General features: G+C 34.8%; 1 protein-coding gene across 1 annotated transcript in view; it reads left to right on the top strand.

Moving 5' to 3' along the window:
• The window catches only part of KLHL1 (kelch like family member 1), a 370,470-nt gene that overhangs the window by 210,374 nt on the left and 144,970 nt on the right, over positions 1-15,126 (top strand). The window contains exon 5 of the mRNA XM_044249858.1: positions 10,971-11,183. Within this exon, the coding sequence (XP_044105793.1) occupies positions 10,971-11,183 (213 nt within the window). The remainder of the gene's footprint in view (positions 1-10,970; positions 11,184-15,126) is intronic.

Here is a 15,126-nt window from a genome sequence, read left to right as displayed (position 1 = left end):
AACCCACTGAGCCACCCAGGCGCCCTTAAATACAACTCTTAATCCTATGGCTACTCTTTAATAGGTCTTATAATATCATCCCAAGGCAAGGGGAAGAAGAAAAGTGAGGTAAGGGGCTTGGTGGGAGTGGGATCAGGTAGGCCCTTATGAGGGTGTTAAGTTCTTAGTGTTAAGTTCTCCACACATGATCCCACAAGATCCCACGTGCCCTTCTTCGACAAAGACTACATTAAAATGTCTTGTTAAAATTATATATATATATATGTATGTAATGCAATTTATATAAAAAGTTATATAGTTTTCTATCAAGCATTTTTAGATAAAAGACCACATGATTTTATCCACTTGATATACCCTAAGGATCTTAATACACAATGGTAAATTTACATCTTTTCTGTAACTTTCCTGTTATTACAAATTTAAAAATGTTTGCAACATGATTGGTTATATTACAAGTTTGGAACTATGTACAATGCTTTTGGTTGAATTACCATCTATCCATATTATCACTGATGTTCTAGTAGTTTTTACGGGATTCCACTAAATTTCAGGGTGGTGGAATGTAGGAATGAAGAAAATTTATTTATGTTGGCCTCTCATTCATTATCTGAGATTCATGGCAGTTCTTGACTCTTTTTACTGCATTTCATTTATAAAATATAACAATATTCCATGGAATTATGTTTGGCACCAACTTTCATATTTAATGCATTGTATTTAAACATACATGTAATGTAGCTAATGGTTCCTTTATTTTCAGAGAAAAAATGGCATGCACTAAATTATTTGGCAAACTGGAGGAAAATTTATTATACATTTATATAACTACTAAGGGGATTATCCTCTTTATTCCAGTTATTTTACATAATGTATACTCTTTCATTCATTTCCATTTTACAGTTTTCATGGGAGAATTTTTATAGCTTGCTTTTCATTTTTACTTGACTTTTTTTGGACAACAATTACAATTATGTTTGCTGTTTAAAAATTTTAAAATGGGTTAAATATAAAAGAATATACTGTGCTGTAATTTTTAACATTGGTTGTAAACAGCTAGTAAATTAGTCCACCCCAGGAGGAAAATAGTTTAAATCCTTTTATTAAGCAATAAATGAATGCAAAATTATAATTAAAAATGTACATGCTTCTAGAGACCATTTAGACCTTAAGATTGCAAAATTGCAATGTATTCTTTGTTGCAGAATGCTAGTGCTGCTTTTAACTGCAAACTAATCAATGTGGTTATATAAGCAACTTCCATACTCACTCTTTCCTTTTCTTCTGCACGTACTTTTTGCCCCAACTTTCTGGCTATTTTAGATTATGCATATAACAGGTTTTCCTGATGAATCATTTATGCTTATAAACATAAGAACAAAAGACTGTATAAATACAGGTTGACAAAACAATACTTTTTGGTCTTGAAAAAATTTATTTTCTGTTATGATAAGGGATAAGCTTTCTTTCAATTTTCTGTAAGCACAGAATGAGCACTACCATATACATTTTATGCACCAAATAAGATTCTTTTAGTCAATTTTCTGAAAGATGTCCTTGCAAGGAAAACAGAATATTTATTTATTATCTTGTGTTAAAATTCTGTTTTCTTGCAAAGTTGTAGAGGATCATTATTTTTATGTTTTATGAGGCATTGTAATTCCTTTAAGAAAAAGTTTATGTGATCAGGTAGGTGTCCTGGACACTTGGCTGCAGTGAAAAGAAACGGTTCTGAAGTCTTAGGTATGCTGTTGCCTCCTGATTTAATTGGCAATGATACCATTTCTCCCTGGGCTGGCACAAATATGTGCCTCTCATAAAGACTGTGCAGAGATTTTCACATTCCTCTTAACTTTTCTGTCTGCTGCTATTCTCTATGGTATCTATAAGACACTGAAAAGAAACGAGGCAAATACTGATGTAGAGCAATTTATGAAGAAGTTGGGGGGGGTGGGGATCAAGTAGGTTTGGACTCTATCAAGGAGTAAATTTGCCTAATATTAAATTATAAAAATCAATACTACTACTCTAATAATTTATGCATGCATAGTATTACACAGTGTGCAAAGCAATAGGTTTGGGAATGGTTAGTTACTTGTCTGTTAAACCAAAAAAAATGGAAGTAGAACTGTTTAGCTGACTGGCCTGTTTTTTTGGTAGTCAAGTTTATAAATGATTTGTACGTGCTCCCCTTTTCCCTCTTCTATGTATTAGCAGATAATATATATTGTATATTTATGTTTTTGAACAGTATATTTCCAGTATCAAAAGTAGACCAAATTATTACAAGTGTTGAAGAATCCAGTGGAAATAATTGTTTAGTTTGCATAACATTGTAAACTAAGGGATTATTTCCTTCTAAATTCAATGTGCTCAAGAGCAAATCAGAAAGGTTTACAGAGTAGGTGTTATTACAAAACCCACTTTCAAAGTGAGGAGGTATTTTGGAATAATGAAATGCCTCTGTCTGGGAAACCCTGACCAGAGAGTATTAGAATGGGATCTTTCTCCAGTCCTTCTTACTGAAGAATTATTGCTCTTCCCACTATAATTTCTAAGTTATCTTACCCCTTTAGCAACATTTTGTCAGAAAAGATGATGTCGAAATGTATGAGTCACAGACTCATATTTTCTAAGGAACTTAAAATAACAAAATTAGTTTTTGTTTCATATGATAATTTTGAAAGATGACCATCAGAAATAATTTCTGATACTGGACCCATTTTTGGAATTGTTACACAATGTTTCATTTTAACATTGATACTCTAATATTTTGGGGGGGAAAAAGTTGCTACCACTGAAGTAACCACACTTAATAGATGGAAAGACTTAATAAAGAAATTGGTAACTGCTCACTTTAGTCTGGCAGATTTAGATGTCGGTCATTTTCGTATAGCTAAAGAAAACTCAAAAGAATATATATATATATATATATATATATATATATATAAAACAAAATATATGTGGCCATTACAATATACTGTTATTAAGAAAGGCTCTGATATATAATTCAAATAAGTAAAGAATTCTATTCCATAGTCATTTCCTAAGCACTGACAAAACTGACAAGAAAAATACTGTTATATACATTGATAACTCTTTGAACATTTTTCCTCATTTTATTAACTAAATAGTAGTAATTATATATGTGTGCATATGTACACACCTATACAAACCATATATGATTGAAATTAGATTTTTATACAGTGATTGCTTAAAATTTTTTCCTGCATTTATTTGGAAAATGTTCTTGGGAAAGATTAAAAAGTTGTATGTAAATGAACAACAGAGTCTGTAAGAATATTTTTTATTTTTGTTTTATTTGTTCTCATTGTTGAAGGAAAAAGAAAAGAATGCATGTATTTCAGGGGAAATTCAGCAAAAATTTTATCTTTTACTGTAGCATCATTTTCTGGTTTTGAAGATTAAGATCATTTAGAGAGATTAAAGAATGATAGTTCTTTAGCTTTTAAAAGGCACAAGAGAAGACAGAAAAAATAAAATCTTCAATATATGAATAGCTGATCAACAGAATTAAAAATTGGAATTAATGTAAGAAAATTATAAGGCAGATTTTACTTCAAAATGAGGCAATTTTCTGACAAGGCTATTCCACAATGATATGGGCTTTCTTATAGGATAATGGGTCTCCCATCATTGAAAATACTCCCGTCATTGAAAATATACAGAAAAGTATATGGAGCATATATTAAACTAAGTAACCTCAAAGATTGTTTCCAATTTGAGATTATATGAGGCCATAGCAATTCTCATTTTTAAACCTGGTATCCAATGATATGAGAATTATACCATACGCCAGCAACATTTCTTTGGTGCTCTGTGGACTATGAATCCATGAGAAATATTTCTTTGTTTGGGGAATTGCTATTCCAGAGAGGAAAGCTGTATATATCCTAATTCAAACTCCTCCTGGGCCTCCTTTATTCCCCTTTCATTCTTATTCCTTTGACTGCATTAAATCCCCCATTTTTTTCTCTCCTCCTCATAAAATGTGTATACTTCTCTTATAACATTGTAATTTCCTTCTCATTAGAAAGTATGTTTCTTAGGAGCCAGAACTTCCTTTTTTAGTCGCAGTGTTTTTTAGTATTATGAACATGCTGGGTAGTGAAAAAAAATACTCGATGAAGTTTTGTTGACTAAATGATCAGTAAAGAAAATAGGGAAGACAGAGCAATGTGAATGTAGACAACACATCTAACAATAGGAGACTAAGTAAAGGGTAGGCTCAGAGGCAGAGTAGTATTGGCTAATGCCTCTGTCACACTTGCTGAGTGTCCAATCCTTCTTTAAGAACAGTAAATTTAATTTAATCTTCACGCTTAATCCTCACAACAGTGCTTTACAGTGGATACTACTTTTATCCCATTTACAAAGAATCTAACTTTTTCATCACACCACCAGTGGGTAGCAGGGTTGGGATCTAAATCCTGACCAACTCTCCAAGTCAGTAGTAATATGTTGATTCTCCATAATCACCATGCAACATCATGGAACTCAGATATACCAAGAAAGAGGTGGAAACAGGTTCAGGGGAACACTTAAGAATCAGGGTGCATACATGTTGCATAGATCAAAGTAAGACAGTAAATCTAAACTAGATGAACAAAGGAGAACAAAAAGGGGAACCTGATCAAAGGAGATAGTCTAAGTAATGTAATAGGACAAGAGACTGAATTCCTCATCCCAGACTTACTTTGACTATGTATGAGCTCCCCCCACCTCTACATTTTCATCTATAAAATAACAAGATGTGACTCTCTCCTAATGAGTCTCTATTCCGTTTGAAATCTAAAGTAGTATTCAAGAGTTCAGGCAGCAACTTTAACACAGGTATTAAAAATTAAAAATTCAGGGGCGCCTGGGTGGCTCAGTGGGTTAAGCCTCTGCCTTCAGCTCAGGTCATGATCTCAGGGTCCTGGATCAAGCCCCACATCAGGCTCTCTGCTCAGTGGGAAGCCTGCTTCTCCCTCACCCTCTCTCTGCCTGCCTCTCTGCCTACATGTTATCTCTCTCTCTCTCTCTCTCTCTCTCTGGCAAATAAATAAATAAAATCCTTTAAAAAATAAAAAATTCAGACAAGGCAAATAATCAAACCCTGGGAAAAGGTTAGTCTTGACACCAGTATACCAATATAGCAACTTTAAGGTAGCTGATACAAGAAGCCCTTGATAACTGGAAGAGGTATCTCTTCCCATCCTACACTTTTAAAATATTTAAATTCTAAAATCATAGGAATATAGATGATAGATGATATATATGTATATCATTGATCAGTTGATCCAGATCTTAACAGTAGCCCAAGACTCCTTTGGATAATTGGAAATGTAATATTTCTTAAAGGCATCATTCTCTAAAATAAAGAGCTTAGAAATTATAATTTAAAAGATTGGAACTAGGAGTGCCTGGGTGGCTCAGTCAGTTAAACATCTAACTTAAACTCAGGTCATGATCCCATGGTCCTGGAATAGAGCCCCATGTTGGGCTCCCAGCTCAGCAGGGAACTTGCTTCTCTCTCTCCTTCTAGCTTGTGCTCTCTCTCCATATCTTTGTCTCTGTCTCTCTCTCTCAAATAAGTAAATAAGATATTAAAAAAAAAATAAGACATAGGGACTAATTATCATACTTTCTTAGGCTTATATTAGAGTTTTTAACATGGTAACTATCTTTTTTTTTTTTTACTTTCTCTTATGATACTTATTATTTTTCTGGGGCTGCAATAACAAAGTATTAAAAACTAAGGTAGCTTAAAACAACAGAAATTTATTCTCTTATAGTTCTAGAGTCTAAAATTTTGAAATCAAGATGTGAGCAGAGCCATGCTCTCTCTGATGGTTCTAGGGAGAACCCTTTCTTGCCTTTTCCAACTTCTGGTGGTTCTTAACAATCCTTGTCATTCCTTGGCTGGTGGCACCATGAGTTTTATCTTTATTTTCACAAGGACTTCTTCCCTCTGTCACCTCTGTCTTCACATGGTATTCTCATCATAGTGTCCCTGTTTCTATCTTTTAGCACACCAATAATTAGATTAGGGCCCACTCTAATCCAGAATGGCCTGAACTGAGCTTAACTAATTACATCTGCAATGACCCTGTTTCCAAATAAGGTCACATTATGAAGTTCCAAGTGGATATGAAGTTTTGGGAGACACTACTCAATCTGGTACATGATGTAACTTCTGCTTCAGAAGTCAAGGTACACATTTTTCAGTCTTGTCCTTGACAATAGTAGAATCATGCATATACCAGAAATTCTCAAAAAATTTCCTTGCAAAGGATGCAAGGAATTATAGTTTTATAATTCAGACTTTAAACCCAAACTTTTCATTTTCATACTTATAAAATGAGCCTCAATCAGAGGATGTATGGCAATTCTCAGGATCACCTTTTAGTTTTCCATTTATTTGATAGTATGAGCCTCCTAAGAATATATCTTTCCAACCAATAACTTTAAATGGACAATTAAATGAATCTCATAGCCTCTGGTGATTTGGAATCAAGCCAGAGATTCTGTGGTAGTCTGGCAAAGAATTAACATTCCCAACATAATATTGAAAGCAGTGATGAGGAGGCTCTTCTTCTCCTCCTTCTCCTTCTTTTTGGAGGTTCTTCTAACTGACCTCTGGTCACAAAGTACAAGATGGTGAAACAGATTTTAATTCAGTAGACATTCATAGCAAAGTAGTTTCTTTGTTTCAACCATAATGGTGTATATAATGTATGGTATTTGTAGTAACTACTAATGAAGTAAACACTATAAAGCTTATGTTGAAGTTATTTGAACATTAATGAAATATTTTACTATAATTTAATATCCACATTTTAAATTAAATCGATAACTAAAATCTGATCATTGAAAGGATTCACTTATATACTGCTTGGCCAATATGACCACCAATTGTTAGCTAACTTTCAAAATGACATAGAAAAATGAGCTTCTAGGGGCGCCTGGGTGGCTCAATGGGTTAAGCCGCTGCCTTTGGCTCGGGTCATGATCTCAGGGTCCTGGGATCGAGTCCCACATTGGTCTCTCTGCTCAGCAGGGAGCCTGCTTCCCTCTCTCTCTCTCTGCCTGCCTCTCCATCTACTTGTGATTTCTCTCTGACAAATAAATAAATAAAATCTTAAAAAAAAAAAAGAAAAATGAGCTTCTATTGGAATTTCAAATTATTGATATATTACCAATAATAAGATAAGAGGAAGACAACAATATAATTGTAAAATTTCTTAGATAGCAGAATTATTTAAAGTATTATGAAGTAGAAAAAATAGTAGAATTGAATCTTGTAATTAATAAAGATTGTCTGTGTCTTAGGTAGTGGCAACTTAAATTCGATGCTAAAATTTTCCTTTGTAATAAATATTTCAATCTATGTATAAAAGATATATGTATAGATATATTCCCATTTAATGGAAAGACTGTCGAAGTGTTAAAATAAATTTATTCCATTCTATGGTCTAAATCACCCTGTCAATATTATTTCTCACAATTTTTCTGTGCTCATTCTTAATCAAACTGACATACCAAATGTGGCACTTTATACTATATTACCTGTTATTATGTATTTGTTTATATGCTTTTCCCTAGTTGTAATACTATATATTTCCATTTCCCATTTTCTAATTTACTCTCCTACCTAATATTCTAGGTCCATTTGAAAAACTGGCTTTTCTAGACTTGACAAGTCATTTTCTAAGCACTGCACATTTTATAGGTGTCCTATGTATGGTAAGCTTTTGATACAAATCCATTTTATTCTCCTCACTACAATTATCCAGGCCCATATGTTAGGTGTTCAGGAAATCTATATAGAATGAGTTATTGAATAAATTTAAAGTAAAGTTATTGTACAAAAGGTAATAGGCCAAGGAATTTTGATGCCTCTCCCTACTTGTTCTCACACAAAGAGTTCTCTGAGGTGCACAAGCAGGGTTAAGGAAACTCATGTGAATTTATAGTTTTTCTTTAGTGAATCAAACATAATGAAATTAAAACAATTTCCAGAAGCTAGGTTGCAGAAAATGGGAAAATGTTAGGCAGGGTATCATGAAAAGGAGAACTGATGGAGAAAACAAACAAAAAAAAAGCGAAGAGAACTTTAGAACTCTAAAGTACATACAGAAAAAATAATAAACAACATAATATATGAAACAGTATGAGAGATTCAATAATATCTGATATTAGCTCCTAATGTCCAGTTTATTTATAGCCATTTTTCCAAACCATATGACTTATTCCCAAAAATGTAGTATGGCTAGTAAAGATATAAAATTATAAGAATACATCCTAAATCAGATGCAGGGATAAAAGAAAAATATATAATCTGATGTAGTGATATTAAATGAAACTATTATTGGAGCTTTTTGAAAAAGAAATCAAACTATAAAAGACTATAGCCTTCCTAACAGATAGATTTCAATTTAATGTTAAGTTTTCTAGAGGCCAAATAAAAAGAGAAATCTGATCAATTTCATAATTTACAACATCCATGTTAAATGCAAACCAATTTACTCAGGAGAAGTGCAATTATTCTTGCTACTAAAACCTGCAAGAAATTTCTCCCAAGGGTCATCATAAAGAGGCAACTGTAAAATATAATGAAATATGCCTTAAACAATATCTTTGATAGACACCACTAAGAGTTTCATAGACCTGATTTTTTTATGGTACCCCGTACTATGGTTTAGCTCTATAATTCTGTGTGCGCTTTAATAGAGGCATAGATTTTTCAGTAACTGGAAAACCGGATAGGCAAGAAATCTTTCAAATATTCTTGAGAAACATCTTTGTCTTACTAGAGTCCTTTAGACAAACTTGGGGGCCCCACATGTCAGAACACTCAATCGGTTAATTCACTAAATAGATATTGGACAACTATAATTTGCATAGTACTTGTATTAGGCACAGAGGAAACACAGGGGATAAAAATTTCCAGGAAATCAGCTATTCTATGATGTCAATCAAATGTAATTAAATATAACAAAGGACCTGAACAAAAGTAAAAGTAGACATTCTTTTGTGACAGCTGAAAGCACCTCAGGCCTTGGATTCAGTTCCAAGGATATACTCAAAAGCTGGGTTAGGTCTCTTTAGAAAATAGGTTTGGATCTGCTCTGACATAGAGATTAACAGCCACCAGCTGAATCTTCTACCCAGGTTAGCTTAGTAGCGTAGTCATCATGCCTTCTGAAAAAGAAATCTAGTCCCATCTGTTTCAGATTTTTTCCTACAATAGGCATGCATTGGGATTTCTACCACAACTGTGCCTTTAAAACTATGATCTGAGAAACCTTACCTCTGTCTTCCTTGGAATTGAGACCTGGAAGGAGGTGGAACAAAAGAGGCAGCCAGTCAGATCACTGTCTTCTCTAACCACTTAGAGGCCCAGTATCTGCCACCAAAGCCTCTCTGCTAGCATGTAAGAAGGTCTTTGACAAGCCACTTTAAAATTGTGTTTGAAAAATGCTTCACTGTTGTGTACTACTTCCAAAATTTTATTTTTCTCCTCAAAGATCACCAACACATCTATTCAATAAATATGTACTGTGCACCTGCTATGTGCCAGGATCTAGATATGCAAGGTTAATTGTCAAGGTGAATTTGTTCAAGAAGCTTAAAGTGGGTGATAACACCCTTAAGGGCGCTGAAGATGAGGCCACAGTTTGGTAACTGCTGTCTCAGAGATGCTAAATACCATGCACTGTGCACACATGGTGGGTGGGGTAGCCAGACCCAACATGAGTGAACAGGGCTCAAGAGTTCCATCTGTAACAAGTAGCTTTTGAATTGAATCTTGGAAAATGGCAGAAATTAGGAAAACAAAGTGCATAAAAGTCATTTTTGGGGCACCTGGGTGGCTCAGTTGTTAAGTGTCTTCCTTCGGCTGGGGTCATGATCCCAAGGTCCTGGAATTGAGCCCCGCATTGGGCTCCCTGCTCAGCGGGAAACCTGCTTCTCCCTCTCTCACCAGCAGTGCCCACCTCCCCGCTGCTTGTGTTCCCTCTCCCTGTCTCTCTCTCTGTCAAATAAATAAATAAAATCTTTTTTTAAAAAAAGTTATTTTAAGCAACAGATGAGTGAGGGGGGACATGTTAAACAGGATGGCAAACTGAAAAAGTAACGGTGACAAGAACACAAGAAAAGTTAAGAACTGTGGCCTTCAACTCAGGAAGAGGTCAGATCATGAGGAATTAGTGTACTTAACCAAGAGATCTGAACCAAAAGACAAAAGGAGACCAAACCAAACCAAGCAAAAACTTCAGAGGAATGCCCTGAAATTTATGTTGTAGAACTATCATTTCAGCATGATTATAGAGAATATAGCAAACAGGCTAAGAATAGAGTCAGGCAGAGTAATTAGAAGGTTATGGCAGCAATCTGGAAGAAAATAAGTGGGGATCTAAATTAAGCCAGAGAAATTGTCATGAGAGGAGGGACGTATGAGAGGTAATAAAAGGGTGGAACAGATATGCTTTTGGGACTTCTAAGGTCTATCTGTCCTGTTTTTTTCCCTTCTAAATAAACAATGATGCATCTTATAGTGTTACCTACTCCCTATGTAATTTTGTTCCTACTTATAGGATTCATGTATACGTAGTCTAGCTTTAAAAATTTTGAAATTCTATTCTCTTCACAGTCACCAAATCTTACGTAGCAGTCCACTTGAAACTTGAACATTTAATCACTGAGTACATTCTGCCTGCATCATAAAGCTCAACGTTATAATCCTCCAGTTATTACAAGATCTGTGCTGTCTCTGATACATTTACACTTCAATTACAATTACAATGCTTTCATTTTAACAGCTTCTGGTTTCTGAAGGATTAAGTCTCAAGGATTATGTTCTAATGAGAACAAAGGTTATTGACGACTTTTCTCATTTCTTTCTGAGATGCTTTCCCAGCTAAATCAAAGTGAAGCCAAATTTATGCCAAGATGTTTTCTCCCTGCAGGAAAACATAATGGAAGTTATGAGAAATCAAGAGTTTTTACTGCTTCCAGCTGAGGAGCTCCATAAACTCCTGGCCAGCGATGATGTAAATGTTCCTGATGAAGAAACTATCTTCCATGCATTAATGATGTGGGTCAAGTATGATATGCAGAGGCGATGCAATGACTTGAGTATGCTTCTTGCCTTTATAAGACTGCCACTGCTTCCACCACAGGTAATTGCATGGGATGCTGTGTTAACAGCTACTCTGTATTGAAAAATCCTATATTAAAAGTAACATCAAAAGGTGAATAAAACTAACAATAATTTAAAATAAAAATAATAATACCCATAAAGTATTTGGTAAAATAGTAACGTTCAATTGATACATATTATGGTATACACACATGCACAGGAACACTGACTTGAAAGTAGAAAGTCCCTAAGTTTTATGCCTCTCCATTACCATTTTCTTATAATTGTTTAATTCTTTATAAAAAAAGTGGTATCATAAGCCATTTATTTTTCTTTTTCACATTTTTGGTTTTTGTTCTAATCCAATACTCTTTTTAGGAAAATTTGGTGATGGAAAATGATGGGTGATGGGTCTGAAGCTCATCTCTGCCTCATGCTCATATGACTATGAGAATGCCACTGAATTTCTCTGATATCCGATTTCCTCATCTATAAAATGAAATTGTACTACCACACAAAACTTTTGTGAGGATCAGATGAGACAATACATGTTAAGCACTTAATCTCATTACAGTATCTAGAAGATTTTTAAAACATTATAATTAATTCCCTGCTTCCCCATTTTGGAGATCAATGGATTTATCATCTATCTATCTATCTATCATTTATCTATCTATCATCATCTGTTTATCTATCTATCTATCCCTCCATTTCTACCTTTATATCCTATGATGCAATAATACAATCATTCTCTGATGAAAACACATCCTTGGGTTACATTTTAACACTCAATACATAGGATTTCTACCCTCGGTAAACAGATAAGACATATTACTGAATCATACACAGTTATGGAGTTAAAGCATTGAGCAGTTGGAATTATGGAATCTTTAATAACTGATGCTAAGGAGAATCCAGACACCAAGTGTACCAACCACCTCATTTTACTGATGAATTATGTAGGATAGGTGAACTGGTAAGAACAAGTTCATTCAGCTTGTAAGAATAAGAGTAACTATTTTTCTCTGATTCATTATGTCTGTAAGTTGTGATGTTGCAAAATTGTCTATGCCAAAAATGTCTATGACATAGACAAAATTGTCTATGTCAGCAATGTTAATCTGGGGTTTCTGCCTTCTAAGGCCATCTAGAAATAAGCCTGAAGGCTATTCCTATCTCAGAAATGGTAGGTAAAATTATATATACACTTTTTCTGGGGGATGTGAGGGGCCTCTGGTATTCACCTGATTCTTCATTTGGCTCCATACTTCCATCAACACTTTCACTAATCCATATATTACTAAGAGTGTTAGGTAGAGAATTAGGACATTGGGAAAGAATGACAGACAAGGGCACGGTAATAAGTGAAGTGAAAATTATGGTCATATATTAAGATTGGAAAGTAAAAAAAAAAAAAAAAAACTACCAAAATTGGGAAAACAAATGAAGTTTTATAAATAAAGGAATAATTCTGTTTCACTTGGCTGCTGAAATGAATAAAGCAGTAAAAACAGAGGAGAAAATTTTATGGAACTCCTGCTTAAGCAAATTATATGAGCTTATCTTAACACTAGGATCTTAAAAAGGAGGAGAAATGCATTTAGGTAACTAAACAAAGAATAAATTGTGAATCCAAGCCCTGGATTTTTCCGAATCTTCCATCCCAGGTTTTAATGTCAGGTATCCTTAGAGAGTAAGGCTATCCTGGGGATTTTCTATCCTGGGAATTTTCTCCCAGGATAGAAATGACCAATGAATACTATTAGCTAATAACAGGTAGAAAGCCCTTAACCACTGATAGATGCTGTGGCAATTGGTACCTTAGACTACTGCCTACCCATTCCAACTGTTTGTTGAAAGGTGGGGAGCTTTTGGGTTTTCCACAGAAAGTACTATGTCATCTGCAGAGAGTAAAAGTTTGACTTCTTTGACAAATTGAATGCCTTTTATTTCTTTTTGTTGTCTCATTGCTGAGGCTAGGACTTCACCCCACAATTTCTAGAACTCATGCAACAATTCAGCACTGTGGCAGTATAGAAAATCAATGCACAGAAATCAGTTGCATTTCTGTACACTAACAATGCACTAACAACATGACTGAAGAAAGAGAAATTAAGGAATCAATCCCATTCACAATTGCACCAAAAACCATAAGATACCTAGGAATAAACCTAATCAAAGAGGTAAAGGATCTGTACTCTAGAAACAACAGAACACTTACGAAAAACTGAAGAAGACACAAAGAGTTGGAAAAACATTCCATGCTCATGGATTGGAAGAATAAACATTGTTAAAAATATGTATTCTGGGCACCTGGGTGGCTCAGTTGTTGGGCATCTGCCTTCAGCTCAGGTCATGATCCCAGTGTCCTGGGATCAAGCCCTGAATTGGGCTCACTATTCAGCAAGAGGCCTGCTTCTACCTCTCTCATTCCCTCTGCTTGTGTTCCCTCTCTCGCTGTGTCTCTGTCTGGTCAAATAAATAAATAAATAAGTTTTTAAAAAATAAAATAAATAAAAAATAAACACAATGTGTATAGTGCCTAAAGAAATCTACACATTCAATGCAATCCTTATCAAAATAACATCAACATTTTTCACAGAGTTGGAACAAACAATCCTAAAATTTGTATGGAACCAGAAAAGATCCCAAAAAGCCAGGGGAAGTCACAATGCCTGACTTCAAGCTATATTACAAAGCTATGATCATCAAGACAGTATGGTACTAGCACAAAAACAGACACATAGTCCAATGGAAAAGAACAGAGAGTTCAGAAATGGACCCTCAACCTATGATCAACTAAACTTTGATAAAGCAGGAAAGTCTATCCAATGGAAAGAAAGATGGTCTCTTCAATAAATGGTGCTGGGAAAATTGGACAGCCATATGCAGAAGACTGAAACTGGACCATTCTCCTACACCATACATAAAGATAAATTCAAAATGGATGAAAGACCTCAATGTGAGACAGGAATCCATCAAAATCCTAGAGGACAACACAGGCAGTAACCTCTTCAACCTTGGCCTCAGCAACTTCTTGCAGGACACATCTCTAAAGGCAAGGGAAACATAAGAAGAAATGAACTATTGTGACTTCATCAAGATAAAAATCTTCTCATGGCAAAGGAAACAGTCAATAAAACTAAGAGGAAACCTACAGAATGGGAGAAGATATTTGCAAATGACAAATGACAAACAGATAAAGGGCTGGTATTCAAGATCTATAAAGGACTTATCAGACTCAACACACAATAACAGATACTCCAGTTAAGAAATGGGGTAAAAGGTGGTGGGTAGTATAGAGGGCATGGATTGCATGGAGCACTGGGTGTGGTGAAAAAAATAATGAATACTGTGATGCTGAAAATAAATTTAAAAAAATAAAAAATAAAAAGAAATGGGCAGACTTGAACAGACACTTCTCAAAAAAAGACATACAAATGGCCAACAGACATATGAAAAACACTCCACATCACTAACCATCAGGGAAATACAAATCAAAACCACAATGAGATACCACCTTACACCAATTAGAATGACTAAAATTGACAAGACAGGAAACAACGAATGATGATAAGGACGTGGAGAAAGGGGAACCCTCTTACACTGTTGGTGGGAATGTAAGCTGATATGGCTGCTCTTGAAAACAGTGTGGATGTTCCTCAAGAAGATAAAAATAGAGCTACCTTACAACCTAGTGACTGGACTACTAGGTATTTACCCCAAAGATACAGATGTAGTAAAAAGAAGGGACACATGCACCCCAATGTTCATAACAGCAATGTCAATGATAGCCAACTGTGGGGGGAGCTCAGATGTCCTTCAACAGATGAATGGATAAAGAAAACATGGTCTGTATATACAATGGAGTATTAGCCATCAGAAAGGATGACTATCTACCATTTATGTCAACATGGATGGAAGTGGAGGGTATTATGCTAAGTGAAATAAGTCAGTCAGAGAAAGACAATTATCATACAGTT

Source organism: Neovison vison, chromosome 5 (assembly GCF_020171115.1).
Source record: "Neovison vison isolate M4711 chromosome 5, ASM_NN_V1, whole genome shotgun sequence".
Classification (NCBI taxonomy): Eukaryota; Metazoa; Chordata; class Mammalia; order Carnivora; family Mustelidae; genus Neogale; species Neogale vison.
The sequence above is the reverse complement of the archived record's forward strand: the minus strand, read 5'-3'. Positions and strand labels throughout refer to the sequence as shown.